A 15,425-nucleotide genomic window follows, 5' to 3' on the forward strand; every position below is an offset into this window, starting at 1 on the left:
TCCTATAAATAACACCATGTTTTCATATCTTTCCTGCACAACTCTCTATTTTCTTGCTTCTCAAAAAATTTCAAGATCATGAGTGGATTTCCAAATTGGTTTGATCCCTATGGATCAAATTCTGCTTCTCAAAATTCAAACGTTCGTTCCAATTTTGTAAATTTCTCATGGCCAAATATGCCTAATCCTCAAATATATCCTAACAATCCCATGAGTCAATCCGGCCCTCCATTTCAATTTTCATCCCAAGGGCATCCGCCCGCCTCAGGGGTTTCAGCCATACGGATATACCCCGAGTTGGTATCCCCCACCCGGATTTCCCCCGCAAGGATATCCTTCGCAGGGGTTTATGTTTGCAGACTCATCTAGGAGGAGCAACATAGATGGGAGTGGTACTGACGGTGGGACACCATCATCAGGAAAGGCAGTTCAAGGTTTGGAGAATATAAATCTCTCTGTTGAGCCACAATCTGACGACGACGAACAGAATATGAACAAGACACGGGCATTTTATTCGGATGCGGAAAGTGAGGTTCTTGCACAATGTTGGATCGATATTAGCATCGATTCGGTGGTTGGAAACGACCAAAAGATGGAGCAAATGTGGAAACGCATCAAAGAAGCCTACAATGCAAATCGTCCCGCCGAAACTCCATCTAGGAAACCCAATCAATTGAAGTCACATTTTTACAAGATGCAAAAGCAAGTAAAATTATTTTCTGAATGTTACAATAGGATTGCAGACATCTGGAAGAGCGGTGCGAATGATGCTGATATCATGGAGATGGCGCAAACTGAATACAGGCAACATCACGGTACACAGGGTTTTAAGTACATTGGAGTTTGGAGAATTTTGTCGATAGTTCCCAAGTTTGCTGAAGTTCAAGGGAATGTTCAAGCAACTAAAAGAACGAAAAATACAGAAAGAGAAGCCTACACATCATCTTCTACAGCTGAAGATACTCTCACGAGCCGCCCAATGGGGCAGAAAGCGGCAAAGAGGAAGGCGAAGGGAAAGGAAAAAAAAGAAGACTCGGTGCACTGAAGGAACTTGCAAGAGAGCATGAAGACAATGTCGCCAAGTACATACGTATAATGGAGGAGCATGCGCGTATAAAAAACAAGCAACAACGGCTAGAGGAGTATAAAATTGTAATGATGGACACATCAGAGATGACAGAAATGCAGCGACAGACTCACATATTGCACTGCGAGAAGATACTGAAAAAATGGGAAGATGATAAGTAGTTGTGTAATAATGTCACCACTTGAATTTATTTTAAATCTGTAACTGTATTGTGTGTATCTGTCGAATTTACCTTTCAATAAAATGTACTTGTTTTTTCAATTCTCCAATGGCCATTTAAAATTAAATTGTAACCGTTGCATTCTCCAACGGCCACGTTAAATAAGAAACGGTAACCATTGCATTCTCCAACGGTCACTTTAAAAAATAATTGGTAACCCTTGGATTCTCCAACAACCATTTTAAAAAATATATAACCGTTGCATTCTCCAACGGTCACATTAAAAAATAATTGGTAACCCTTGGATTCTCCAACAGCCATTTTAAAAAAAATATACCCTTTGCATTCTCCAACGGTCACTTTAAAAAATAATTGGTAACCCTTGGATTCTCCAACAGCCATTTAAAAAAAAATATACCCGTTGCATTCCTGAACGGTCATTTTAAATAAGAAATGGTAACCGTTGCATTCTCCAACGGTCAACCCTTAGAGATTATAAATACATGAACCATATACTTCATTCTCATCATCTAGAGAAACAATTCTTCCATATTCGATATCTCTCTTCACAACATCAGTGATGTCTTCATCTTCTTCTGAACATGATGCTGAAGACACAGCCGCAACTACAGCTACAGCTGTAGCTGAAGCTGAAGCCTTTATGGAAGAGTACATGCGCCAATACATGGAGGATGATAGTATCCATCTACGTGTGCTTCGAGTAATAGCGTCCAACACACGTCACACGAGAAGATATGTGCAACGAGATCGAGAAGGAGCACACGAGCAACTCATGCGGGATTATTTTGATGTTAATCCAACATGGGGTCCCAACGTATTTAGGCGGCGTTTTCGGATGCGGAAATAGTTGTTCACTCGCATAGTGAATGCTTTGGAAGCCCACAACACATGGTTTCAACAAAGACCCGATGCTACAGGGAAGAAAGGTTTCACGCCACTACAAAAATGCACAAATGCGATTAGACAGTTGGCATATGGTGGCCCAGCTGATCACTACGATGAATACTTGCGGGTTTCTGAAACAACAGGGTATGAGTGCTTGCGCCACTTCTGCCGAGCTGTTATTGAGGTTTTCGGTGGACACTACTTGAGACGGCCAACCGTTGATGACTATCAGCGCTGGATGGAGATGCACGAGCAGAGGCATGGCTTTCCTGAAATGTTTGGGAGTCTTGATTGTATGCACTGGACATGGAAAAATTGCCCAGTAGCGTGGAAAGGCCAATTCACCTGTGGTGATCATGGAGTCCCAACAATTATGCTTGAGGAGGTTGCATCTCAAGATTTGTGGATCTGGCATGCTTTTTTGGAGTTGCAGGGTCCAACAATGATATAAACGTGCTTTATCAGTCTCCACTATTCAACGACGTTCTACAAGGGCAAGCGCCTTCCATCCCATTCACAATAAATGGCACGCAATATGCCCGTGGATACTACCTAACATACGGTATATATCCTGAGTGGGCAACTTTTGTCAAGAGCTTCCAACATCCTCAAGATCCAAAAAGAAGGAAGTTCAAGGAAATGCAAGAAGCTGCGAGGAAGGATGTGGAACGTGCATTTGGGGTCTCCAAGCTCGTTGGGCAATGATTAGAGGTCCGAGTCGCCTCTGGTATAAAGAAGACATAACCGACATTATGTATGCTTGCATTATTTTGCATAATATGATAATTGAAGATGAAGGGGAAATGACAAGTCAATGGGTTGAAGACGAACCAAGCACGTCGAGCAACAATATTGCAGGGGAAATAAATCATGGTTCGGTAGAAGGATTCAACGAGTACCTCAGAAGGGGTGCTAGAGTACGTGACAAAACAATACATCACCAACTTCGATTCGATCTGGTTGAGCATGTGTGGGCGCGATTCGGCGATGATTAGTGTCATAATTAATTTTTTTTAGTTTGTCATTTGGTATTTAAATTAAGATGTTGTGTGTATTTAAATTTGTGTTTTTAATTTTAGTTGTGTGTTGTAAGAAATTAATTTTCAATAAAATGCGCGTTTGAATTTTAATTTTTGTTAGCATAATTATATTAATTTTAAAATTTTATGTTATCATTTAAATAAAATAATTTATTCGTATAATTATATTAATTTTATTAAAACAAAATATAATACAAAATTAAATACACAAATATATATATATAGTGGTAAAATAATAATGATAGTGGGGTCCATGAATAGTTAAAAGTGAGGTAGTGCTATAGTGGAGAAAATATGGGGTAGTTGAAAAAGGAGGTAGTAGATGAGGTGGCACACATGTGGCATCCACTATGGGTAGCACCATAGTAGATGCCCTAAGGGTATTTATGTACTTTCATTGAAAATGTGCTACTAAACTTATACTTTTATGGAGGGTGATATTAAACTTATTTATTTTATTAAATGTGCTAGTACTATGTATTACCGCTTTAACTTTCAGCCTATAATTTTATACCACCTTATAAGTAGAGTTGACCCTTCTTCATAAATGAAGGGGCAAAGGCCCAGGGCCCCCAAATTTTAAAATAATTATATTAGTTATTATAATTTTATATTTATTAGAAAAAATGTTATATTTCTATTGCATATAAGATATTGTTATAGCTTCATTATGATAATTGAAATACGGTATTGAAAAATGGGTGATGTTATTGATGATTTTGTTTCTCAAAATACTAGAAAAATCTTTATTATTTCAATACCTATTTGATCATGTGTTTTGGTTTATTAAGATTTATTGATTAAATTCATAGAGATACACAAGTATGGAAGATTATTATGCTCTATCTCTAGCTAATAACAAAAATATTGAAATTTTATTTTTAAGGGGCCCATTTTTACGTTTCGCCTAGGACCTCCAAAATGTCAGGGTCGGCCCTGCTTATAAGGAGTGAATAAATATATAGAAGCGCTTTTGAAATAGTCATTTTGAAAAAGGAAACACAATATTTGGCTACTAAATGAAAAAACACAAAATCTGACCATTTATTACGTGTAAAGACTGTTTTGCCCTTAATTAGGGCGGAGCGAATTCGGATCGAATTCAAGTTTGCGCGCGGGTTAGGCACATATGGCACTAATAGTGTCATATGTGCCAATCGTAAAAAAAAAATCTAATTATATGACACTAATGACACTAAAATGGCCATAAGTACCATTCGTATGACACTAAAATGGCCATAAGTATCATTCGTGCAGCACTGAGTATATGACACTAATGACACTAATAGTGAAATGTATGCCTAACTCGCGCGCAAACCCGAATTCGACCCAAATTTGGTCCGCCCTAATTAAAGGCAAAACAGTCCTAAAACGTAAAAAAATGACCAGATTTTATGTTTTTTTAATTAGTGGCCAAATATTGTGTTTACTTCTTCAAAATAGCCATGTGAATATATTGTTTTTAAATATATTATCCTTCAAACCAAATAAAATATACTAACAAATGTGATCCTCATTTTAAGTGATAAGTTTATACTTCATTATATTATCCCTCCATTTAGAGGGATAAAAAGCAAACACACCCATAAGGTATAAATACAACATAATAAGTTCTATTTTCATATCATAAACTTTGTACCAGAAAAGAAGTGAAGAAGTAATTCAAATTTTAAATTTATAATAAACTTATTTTTTTAGAGAGTGATGTTATTCAGCCACATTATAACTAGTCGTAAATTAGTTAGATACTACAAGAAAACTTGATTAATTTTAAAAAAATAAAATAAGAGAATTTAGCTACTTTATTGTATTTTTCATACTTTGGTTATTGTTTTTTTTATAGTAATTTTTTATTCTAAAAAATGGTAACTATAATAATGTGAAAATTACACTGAAGTAGCTAAATTTTCTTCTATTCTAAAAGTTTTTTTATTTTTTAGGAATAGTTATTTTTTATTCTAAAAAAGGCACATATAGGCACATAATGCTAACCTGACTGCATAAATGTATTATTTTCTAAAATTCACCATACATTCAAACTGTCATTAATTATTGATACGTGACCTATTTTAAGACCCATTTACAATTTCCAGAGTTTTCTAGGATTTTTAATGCAAATTTGCAACCACCAACATCATCAAATGATGAGTCAAAAGCAGCCAATTATTTATGGATCTTTTTGAATTAATATTCCACCAAGGCTAGTCGGCTGGTGCGCATTTTCATTGCAACACAATCTCAAAATATCCTTTTCACACCTGCCATATTGGATATTTTATGTTTCCATAACGTCTTTGCCTGATTTTAATATACAAATAAATAGTCAGATTCCCCCTAATGCCTTTGCCTGATTTTAATACACAAATAAGATACTAATATAGAATTTAAATGAATGTGAACATGTAAATCAGATTTCAATTTATCTCGAAGGTATCTAAAATTATGTATTTAATCATCGTTTTAAATCACAATCTTCCAATTTATAGTTAACCTTTCAATATTTTATTTTTGGTTGATATAGCATTCGATAATCGAAGCTTTCCACAATTTTAAGTAGTAACATTTGTTAGGAAATTTGATTTTGAGAAGATCAATGTTTGATAAAATATTTTGAAATATTTAATTTTATATAATTAAATGACAAAAAAAGAGGGGAGGTTTGGAAATTTTGGACAAGCTATTCAAACACTTCTCTCTTCTCCTTATCTGGTAAAACCCAATTCGTTCGATGCTGCTCAGTCATCTAATCTTACGACTCAGATTTTGACACGTGTCAAATCACGTTGACTTCCTCAACGTTTCAATCACGAACCAATCAGAAGTCGACCTTTTATACTGACATCTCAATGAACCTTCCCACATTTCGCACCTAAATCCAAAACTGAAACGAAAAAGTGTTCCGACTTCGTTTCTCCGCCGGAATATTCTTTTACAGATCGTAATCATATTTGATCGCCAGCTTAATGGCAGAGAAGTCATTCAAGTACGTGATCATCGGTGGTGGCGTCGCTGCCGTGAGTACTTCTCATTCTTAGATCACTTGATCAGCTCATTTTCAACGTAATTTTCGCACCTGTAATTTAGTTGATTGACATTATGCTAAACTTTTTTTCCCCTCCCCGGAGATCCATAAGTTTCTGTGAGGCTGAAATGAATTCACTGCTGATTTCCGATTGTTAAGTTTGAGCTGCATCGGAGCATCTAATTTAAATGCTTCATTCTGTACTGCTGCTTTGGCAGCTCTATTAGTTTTTGTTTCGTTTTTGATATTATAGAAGTTAAAAGAGTTTACTAGATCTACTCTTCATTCACAATCCGAAAGCTGGGTATTTTTTGGGTGTATATGAAGTCAAGTTCCACTGTGAAGTGGAAATTACGATAGGAAGAATAAAAATTGACTGATTACACTAGTTTCACCACATTCTTTTGGCGTATATCTATATGTTCTGAAACTACCTAGTGTCTAGTATGAGTAAACCCAAGTTGACTAAAAATTACTGAAACTTGAGCTGATCTTTCGTGTATATAAAATTTGGGTGTGGTTGCAGGGCTATGCTGCTCGGGAGTTCGCCAAGCAGGGAGTTAAACCCGGTGAACTGGCCATCATTTCCAAGGAGGCGGTATGCACCTAAATCTTTTGCCGAGAGATTAGTTGTTTTAGCTGTTAAACTTCTAGTTTCTATTGTTTCAATAAAGAGATGAGCTGGTCATATACCAGATTCTTAGTTGGGAATGTACTTGATTAGCCTCATGTTCACTCTAAAGTCCTGCTCTCTTCTAGTCTAGATATCTGTTCGAACCTCTCACTCAATAATTATTGCTAGTCTTCAACTGTTTCTATTTTTGGGACAATCTCTTTATCAGGAGCACTTAACTGCACTATCATTTAGCCTATATGTATGGATGTTGCTATAATTTCAATCACAATTGATTGAGAATAGAAGTAGTTGAAACTTGAAATGCTCAATCCAATTTGCCCTGCATCTTTCTTCTATTATATTTCATCCACTTAAGTCTCTCTTTTTATTATGTCTTTCCTAGTATTAGGATGAGTACAATATATACCAATTTCCCTCTTAAATAATACGAAAAAAACATTTTATATATAAGGAATGCTACTAATTAATAAGTAATGGATGTATAACGCGACTGGTGTGGGGTAAGTGCATGGAACAACAATTATCTGTTGTAACTTGCATACATCTTTTCCTTTGTATTATCCTCAAAATCAACTACAAAGAGATTATTGTTCTCCCCCACAATCAAGACAATATTTGACTCACATTAGTGAATTATGGAATAGCACTCCCTAAAAATGTTAATTGATTTACCCCTTCAAGCATTCTTGTAACTTGTATACATCTTTTCCTTTGTCTTTTAGTACTTTTAGGTAGGCATCTTGGCTAGTACTTATTTAAAATGCCTTTATTTCCTAAATTTCAATGTATCTGTTTGTTGTATTTTATGCATGCTGGAGTATTCTGGTTTTCCTTGTATCAAATATTCATTTTGCTGTCTGTATGTTTAAATTGATGTGTTTGTGATGGTTCAGGTGGCTCCTTATGAACGCCCAGCACTTAGTAAGGCATATCTGTTCCCTGAGGGTGAGTAGTTTCATCTTAACCTTTAGTCGCTAACTAATTGTAACTGTATCACAGCAAAACCGCGACACCTAATATTCAGATTTTGGAGACTTTCATGGTTGTGACTAAACCCATATAGGGGCCATGCACATTATCTTAAAGATGTACATGTGCGTGCACGCACGCAGAATCAATAATCACAAATTCCATGCCATTGTCATGTTTTAGAAATGGATTTTAATGATATACGGCTATTTGTGTCCATATTCAAATCTCAGGATAATTATCCATTCTTTATAGTATTGCCCTGCAAATTTCTTGTGTCCGTATATGCCTGACAACAAGCTGATCTAATTGTGTATTGTATAATCTCCAGGAACTGCCAGACTCCCAGGTTTCCATGTGTGTGTTGGAAGTGGAGGAGAGAGGCTCCTTCCCGAGTGGTATACTGAGAAAGGTAGTATATCTTCTCAATCATTTATCTTCTGACGTAGCTGCAACAATGGGACACGTTCTGTAATTGCATCCATCAGTTGGAAATTCTTTAGCATGTTATTATCGACAACCCTTATGCGCGTTTATCTCAATAATTTTCAGGGATATCTTTGCTCCTCAACACGGAAATAGTCAAAGCAGATCTTGCTTCAAAGACACTTATCAGTGCAGCTGGTGAAACTTTTAAATATCAGACATTGATTGTAGCAACTGGCTCTACTGTAAGTGACATTATGGGGAAATATCCTTTTTTTTTAAAGATCTTTTGATCTGCTTTTCATTGTTGCCAGTAGTTCCTGATTGCGTGTATTATTGTTGCCAGGTTATTAGGTTGACGGACTTTGGCGTAGAAGGTGCTGATGCCAAAAGCATCTTTTATTTGAGAGAAATTGATGATGCCGACAAACTTGTTGAAGCAATCAAAACAAAGAAAAACGGGAAAGCTTTGATTGTTGGTGGTGGATACATAGGCTTGGAGCTAAGTGCTGCTCTGAGAATGAATAACATTGATGTCTGCATGGTTTACCCTGAACCTTGGTGCAGTAAGTCAAATTTCATAAATTTTCCATTTCATAAGATGTTTTATTGGTTTATGGATGCTGCATAGTTTTAACATGCCCATGTACTTGCCATCCATCCCTAAACATATTATTTTCAGTGCCTAGACTATTCACTGCCGGCATAGCTTCCTTCTATGAGAGCTACTATGCAAATAAGGGAATTGATATCATCAAGGGCACTGTAGCTGTTGGGTTTGGGAAGAATGAAAATGGAGAGGTGAATCCCTGCCAAACTTTCTATTGATTATTTATCTTTCAACATATCTCAGAAGTAACATGGACATTAACCTGCTTACAGGTTGTAGATGTAAAACTCAAGGATGGTAGGGTTCTAGAAGCCGATATTGTTGTTGTTGGTGTAGGTGGAAGGCCCCTCACAACTCTAGTTAAAGGCCAGGTTGAAGAAGAGAAGGGAGGAATCAAGGTGCGTGACTTCAGTAACATCATATGTCCTCTTTAAATTTTGACCCATTTTTCCCTGTGGTGCTTGCATCAATCACATTTTTATTGAATGTGTTGTGCATGATTTTTGTTTAAAATAGTTCCCTCGCAAAGATTTTATTATATGCCTGTTCACAATGAATTCCTAGATACGTGTATTTATTTAATTTAAATTATAACTTGATTTTAAATTATAATTTCTGAAATTTAGAAAACTCTATAAATTATTGAACGATACATTAATGTCTCTAAATTAATAAAATCATTAGGTCCAAAAGTTTTTCATTTATCTAATTTAAGTAGTTAGATTCTCTAGGATATTTATTTGTTTGAGGATTCTAAAAAGAGTTTCAGATATATATCAAATAGATTTTGGATGTGGTATTAGTTCACTAATGAAGTATTCTTTTAAATATATAATTTACATAACTGCCCTTAAAATTAAATATGTAATATGGATATAATAGACAATCTATATTTTGTGCCCAAGACACTCTTTATATTAGTATATATAGATACTTTTATGACGATTGAGCAGTTAATAAGGGCATTTGGTTGCAGACTGATGCTTTCTTCAAGACAAGCAGTCCTGATGTATATGCCGTGGGTGATGTTGCTACATTCCCCTTGAAATTATTCAATGAGCTGAGGAGAGTTGAGCATGTTGATCATGCACGCAAATCTGCTGAACAGGCTGTTAAGGTATTGATGTTGAACCAATTTATCTGCATTGATGACTCCTCTCCTCTCCCCTCTCATAATGAAGAAGTCATGGTTTGCATGTGAGTGAATATGAAGAGTAATTGAGTGTTATTTTTGCAGGCAATATTTGCAAGTGAACAAGGGAGTCATATTGAGGAATACGACTACCTCCCATACTTCTACTCCCGTGCCTTCGACCTGTCGTGGCAGTTCTACGGTGACAACGTAGGTGAGACCGTCCTATTTGGAGACAACAACCCAACATCGGCAACTCACAAGTTTGGAACATATTGGATCAAAGATGGGAAGGTGGTTGGCGTGTTTCTGGAGAGTGGCACTCCCGAAGAGAACAAGGCCATTGCCAAACTCGCGAGGCTCCAGCCTCCAGTAGACAGCTTGGATCAACTAGCCGCAGAGGGTCTTGCCTTTGCAAACAAAATTTGAACTCTTTTTTCTTGATTTTGTTAAATATAATTACTTGTGTGTTCCGATGCAAGCCTGCGGATTATTAAGTTTTCTTGTTTGTGGTTGCTTTTGCCGATTATACAATATAATTTCTGGGAATGAAATGTTATATATGTGGTCATCTCATGTTTGTATTTAACTTGGCATTTATTTGTTATTGCTTACATTTCGAGCAAAGATGAAGATGATAGCTGCCTATTTGGTAGGAGGCATAAAGTTATTGCCTGTCGTTTCGTTGGAGATAAATATGTTGTGAATGAGTGCATATGTATATTTCGGAGAGTTCATCAATCATTTGAAGAGGATTTTTGTTTAGTTTTCCCCTGCCCTCAAGTAATATTATCTCGATGAATGTCAATTTGTGCGTACGATAGAGAGTTTTGATTTTGGGGGCTTTTAGCCTTTTCGTGCATGCCAAATGGAGTATATTTATTTGGATATATTGATACTTTAAACTGGCTTTGAGTTTAATTGGATGTTACTCTATTGATAGAGAAAAGCATGTTTCTAAGAATCATGTAGTGTCTTGGTTTTGTAGAGTTTCCTTACATCACAGCATTGGTGGGTATGTGTGTTGTTGAAAAGAGGGTGTGACTATGATGAACAATGATTCTTTGGTGGTTACATCTGATTCAACAAACATGTATCATGATTATCCCTCATACTTGTGCTCTGTTTTTGCCCTTCTAAACAAGTAATCTCTCTCATGAGGCTGTGGTCTCAATCATGCTTTTAAGGGTGTGGCCTCCCATCTCTTTCTCTCTCTCCATTTGCACTTATCTGTGACTGTGATTAGATGGGAGGTCCATGTAAATACGACACGTGTACCCGACAGATTTCACAAGATTTAATTGCTTAACTTGTTTCATCCATTACTTTTAATTTCAAACCTGCACTTAATTTTTCTATTTTTCTGTGGATTAAAGTTTTTTATGTTTACAAGAAATACACGTTATAGAGTTAAAATACTACGTCGAGTCCGAGAGTAGCATCGGTTTTCATCGTCATATTCTTAAAAAAAACAGAAATTAAGTACACAGACCGATATATTAGAAAGAGGACGTATAATTATTGATGCTGTTTGACAGCTTCACATCTTGCTTGTCATCGTCTACCTACCGGCTACCGCAGTGGACACCTAGCAATGCATTTATTCATTCCATTGCAATGTGCTGATAAAACTCGTGGGTGTAAATTTCTTTATAGCAAACCATTCCACTACTAGCCCCAAAGAAAATGAAAAACTCACTGCTTAAATGGCAGGATCAACTAGAAATTATTTGATGAATGATACTATAAGAGCACCCATATTGGTCGACTCATCTAAGGGGTTCGAATCGATTTGTGGATGAGTCGATCAATGCAGGTGGAGGTGACTCGAGCTCGATTCATATGGATGAGCCGGGCTCATCTTATTTTGTGCATGTGCGTGCAATGCACGCGCCATTTTTTATATGGATGAGTCGGGCTCAACCAATGCAGGACATTGAATCATAACCGACTCATCCACTTTTTATATGGATGAGTCGGGCTCAACCAATGCAGGGCATTGACTCATAACCGACACATCCACTTTATATATGGATTAGTCGGGCTCAACCAATGCAAGGCCACTCATAATCAACTCATCCATTTTTTTATATGGATGAGTCGACCAATGCAAGGGCATTGCCTCATAACCGACTTATCCGTGGACGAGCCTCCAACCGACTCAACGGATGTGGATGCTCATTCAAAAATAAATACATAAGCTTAATTATAGTTTATAGTGAATTTCAATTTATAATTTCAACTTTACTTTTTGTATAATTTGAATTTTGAATTTTTTTAATTCATAGTTATAATTACATCAAAACTATAGCAGTAGTTATTATTTTCAAAATACACCTAATCGTCATGAAATAAGAGTCTAATATATTCTACACTAAAAGATATTTCTAAATTTATAGTCACCGGACCATTGGTACGGTCGGAATTGAAAGTTAGTGTGGGAACGCCAACTTTTAAGCGCAATTCCAAGTACATCGGTTGTTCGATGACAATGGTCTAACTATTGTTGAAAATCTCTTTTAGTGTGAACACATCAAGTATTGATTTTGTGGCGATTGATCATCGTTTCAAGTATTAAAAAACAATTAATGGCGTAGTTCTATTGTGATTGTCGATATAATTAAATAATTTTTCAAAATCTGAACTACACAAAATAAATCAAAATTGAGACTTCATAGAAAATTTGACCCTAAATACATATGTTTAACCTGCCAGACGAAACTTACTATATATTATAATTGACCTTAAATACATTATGTTTAACCTGCCAGACGAAACTTGCTTACATTAATATAGTTAATTACTAATAATTAGGAGGTGATGGATAACGAGACGAGGATTATAATTAAACTAGTGTATGTTAATAATACTACACGACAAAGGTAGATCGATATACTATCAGGGCAGAATATCAAATTGAAATGGACAAATATAGTGAGAATAGAGAAGAATTGCATAAGTCAGTATATATATTGCATAAAATGTTTGTAATTTGCATAAGCTGCTTATAATGACTGCATAACGAAATTTAATTAATTAGATAAAATTTTCGCTCCCTTCAAAATTCGAACTCAGATAAAAAATTTATACAGTATTATACTGCTGCTTATACAATACTATATACTAACTTATACAATTATTTTCATTTTTCATGAAAAATAACATTCTTATGTAACTCATTTCTACTATCAGTACAAAGAGACAATAATGAAATTGTTTTTGGCACAGAATTAACTTGCAAACAAAAAGATTGATCATAAACTATCAAGTCTGCTCTCCCATTCTACTCGGATATTTTATTTTGGGTAAATATCATATTAAACCTTAAACTATACCCGATTTATCAAAAATACCCTGAAACTTTCGAAATGCTCTCAAAACCCTCAAAGTATCAGGATTTTATCAAATATATCCCGCATCTCTTTTCCGGTCACCAAAAATATGACGTGGCTCACCGGATGCCACAGTGTAATTTAAATTCTATTTTTTTAAATCCATGTCATTTTTTTATTCTCTTTTCTTAATCCATGTCATTCTTTTATTCTCTTTTTTACGGTTTTACCAAACTCACCCACACACCCAGTACGGAGCTCATCTCCTTCCCTTCTCTCGGTTCTGTCGCCGCCGCCTGAGGCCGGCGAATGCTCGGCGCGAACCGGCGCCGTCCGCCTCCACGCCGGCGTCTCTCTGCTTGAGCCGACGCCCCTTCTTCTTCTCCATCGCTGAAACACACCCACACACATCTCTCGTCTCTCTCGCTCTCGATCGCTGTCGCGCCGCGCTACCACGCCTGGAACCACCGTCACCCCGACGTCGCCGCTGCTGAAGCAACGCCGCCGCCCGGATCTGCTGCTGCTTCGCCCGGAGTCGAGGTCGCCGCTGCTGAAGCAACGCCGCGCCGCCCGGATCTGCTGCTGCTTCGCCCGGATCTGCTGCTGCTTCGCCCGGAGTCGAGGTCGCCGCTGCTGAAGCAACGCCGCCGCCCGGATCTGCTGCTGCTTCGCCCGGAGTCGAGGTCGCCGCTGCTGAAGCAACGCCGTCGCCCGGATCTGCTGCTGCTTCGCCCGGATCTGCTGCTCCTTTGCGTATACAGGAATATCATTTCCACAACACTGCAGAATGTTCATCTGTCCTTTTTTATGAGTTTTAATTCGAGGAAGAAGAAAGAATCGAAGTCTAGGATGAAGCAGAATGTTCATCTGTAATGGAGAATAAAAAAATGACATGGATTTAAAAAAATAGAATTTAAATTACACTGTGGCATCCGGCGAGCCACGTCATATTTCTGGTGACCGGAAAAGAGATGCAGGATATATTTGATAAAATTCTGATACTTTGAGGGTTTTGAGAGCATTTCGAAAGTTTCAGGGTATTTTTGATAAAACGGGTATAGTTTAAGGTTTAATTTGATATTTACCCTTTTATTTTTGGTAGGTGCTATAAATTTAATATTCACATTTTTGCTTTAAGCCCACATTAAGAAGCTCTGGCCACATCTAAATAAGTAATAATAATAATACTAATACTAATAATAATAATGATAACCTCTGGTCAAAACTTGAGGTAGAAAGATCTAAAGTCTATAAATAAAAATTCGAGGATTCCAATATTAATCCCACGATTTTTTTTTTTTTTGAGTGAGAGATGGGTGTTAACTGTTAAGCACGAAACTTTCAGGACTTAATTAACAAAAATAAAAGAAAGAAAGGAAGAAATTTGGGGGATTATTGTAACTAAGTAATTATAGACAGAGGGCAATTAGAAAAAGTAAGACAAAAGGAAGGAGATGCATGCATTTGAATACGACTAAGGACCAACTCCAACTAAACACTATTCTTCAATTTGATTGAAACTATTTCACTATTTCTGTTTATTATATGTATAACTAATCTCTTCAAAGACGTTTGCTTTTGAGGATTATTAATATGTTTAGATACATTGAAATTTTGGAATATTTTAAATTTTTTAATTATTTCTATTATTTAAATTAATTTTATTTGATTCGTAAACCATAAAAAATGTGAGATTGGAGAAATTATAATTCTAAAGATAAAAATACTAGATCATACATTTTATCAGTCATGCAAGACAAAAACCTTCTTAGTTTATTGAAAATTAATTATAAGCCACAAGGAACGACGATAAAATTTTAAAAATGAACAAACAAAATCATATTTTTATATTTAAAAATACATTTCGACAAAATGTATGATGCGCCTGACGAATTCTCTCTCTCTCTCTCTCTCTCATGTTTATGCAGTTCGACGGTACAATCAAATATGTAGTATGCTCCTAACGGTATAATTATCTCTCTAGTAATTAATTTTTCTTTTAATTTTTTAATTTTTATTTTTGATAAATTACATAAATAAATAAAGAAATTCAAAAACCGCGCGATGATACGCCTGATGGTATAATCAAATATGATGATGGTAT

The 15,425-nt window shown here is 36.1% G+C and overlaps 2 protein-coding genes and 1 long non-coding RNA gene across 3 annotated transcripts; all 3 read left to right on the top strand.

Moving 5' to 3' along the window:
- Window positions 1-349: 349 nt before the first annotated feature.
- On the top strand, window positions 350-1,045 carry LOC130998410 (uncharacterized). Its single transcript, XM_057923826.1, has one exon. The coding sequence runs from the start codon at window positions 350-352 to the stop codon at window positions 1,043-1,045; it is 696 nt and encodes a 231-aa protein (XP_057779809.1).
- Window positions 1,046-1,608: 563 nt separating this feature from the next.
- Window positions 1,609-3,283, top strand: LOC130996566 (uncharacterized). The gene is made up of 2 exons (XR_009092668.1): window positions 1,609-2,234; window positions 3,012-3,283. It is a non-coding gene; the product is annotated as an uncharacterized LOC130996566 (long non-coding RNA).
- Window positions 3,284-5,781: 2,498 nt separating this feature from the next.
- Window positions 5,782-10,560, top strand: LOC130996567 (monodehydroascorbate reductase). Its single transcript, XM_057921851.1, has 10 exons — window positions 5,782-6,207; window positions 6,742-6,813; window positions 7,746-7,797; window positions 8,153-8,233; window positions 8,374-8,492; window positions 8,594-8,813; window positions 8,930-9,048; window positions 9,130-9,255; window positions 9,834-9,974; window positions 10,095-10,560. Exons 1-10 carry the CDS (start codon window positions 6,157-6,159, stop codon window positions 10,416-10,418), a joined length of 1,305 nt encoding a protein of 434 aa, XP_057777834.1. The 5' UTR covers window positions 5,782-6,156; the 3' UTR covers window positions 10,419-10,560.
- The last annotated feature ends 4,865 nt before the right edge of the window (window positions 10,561-15,425 follow it).

This window comes from Salvia miltiorrhiza, chromosome 8 (assembly GCF_028751815.1).
Source record: "Salvia miltiorrhiza cultivar Shanhuang (shh) chromosome 8, IMPLAD_Smil_shh, whole genome shotgun sequence".
In the NCBI taxonomy this organism is placed as follows: Eukaryota; Viridiplantae; Streptophyta; class Magnoliopsida; order Lamiales; family Lamiaceae; genus Salvia; species Salvia miltiorrhiza.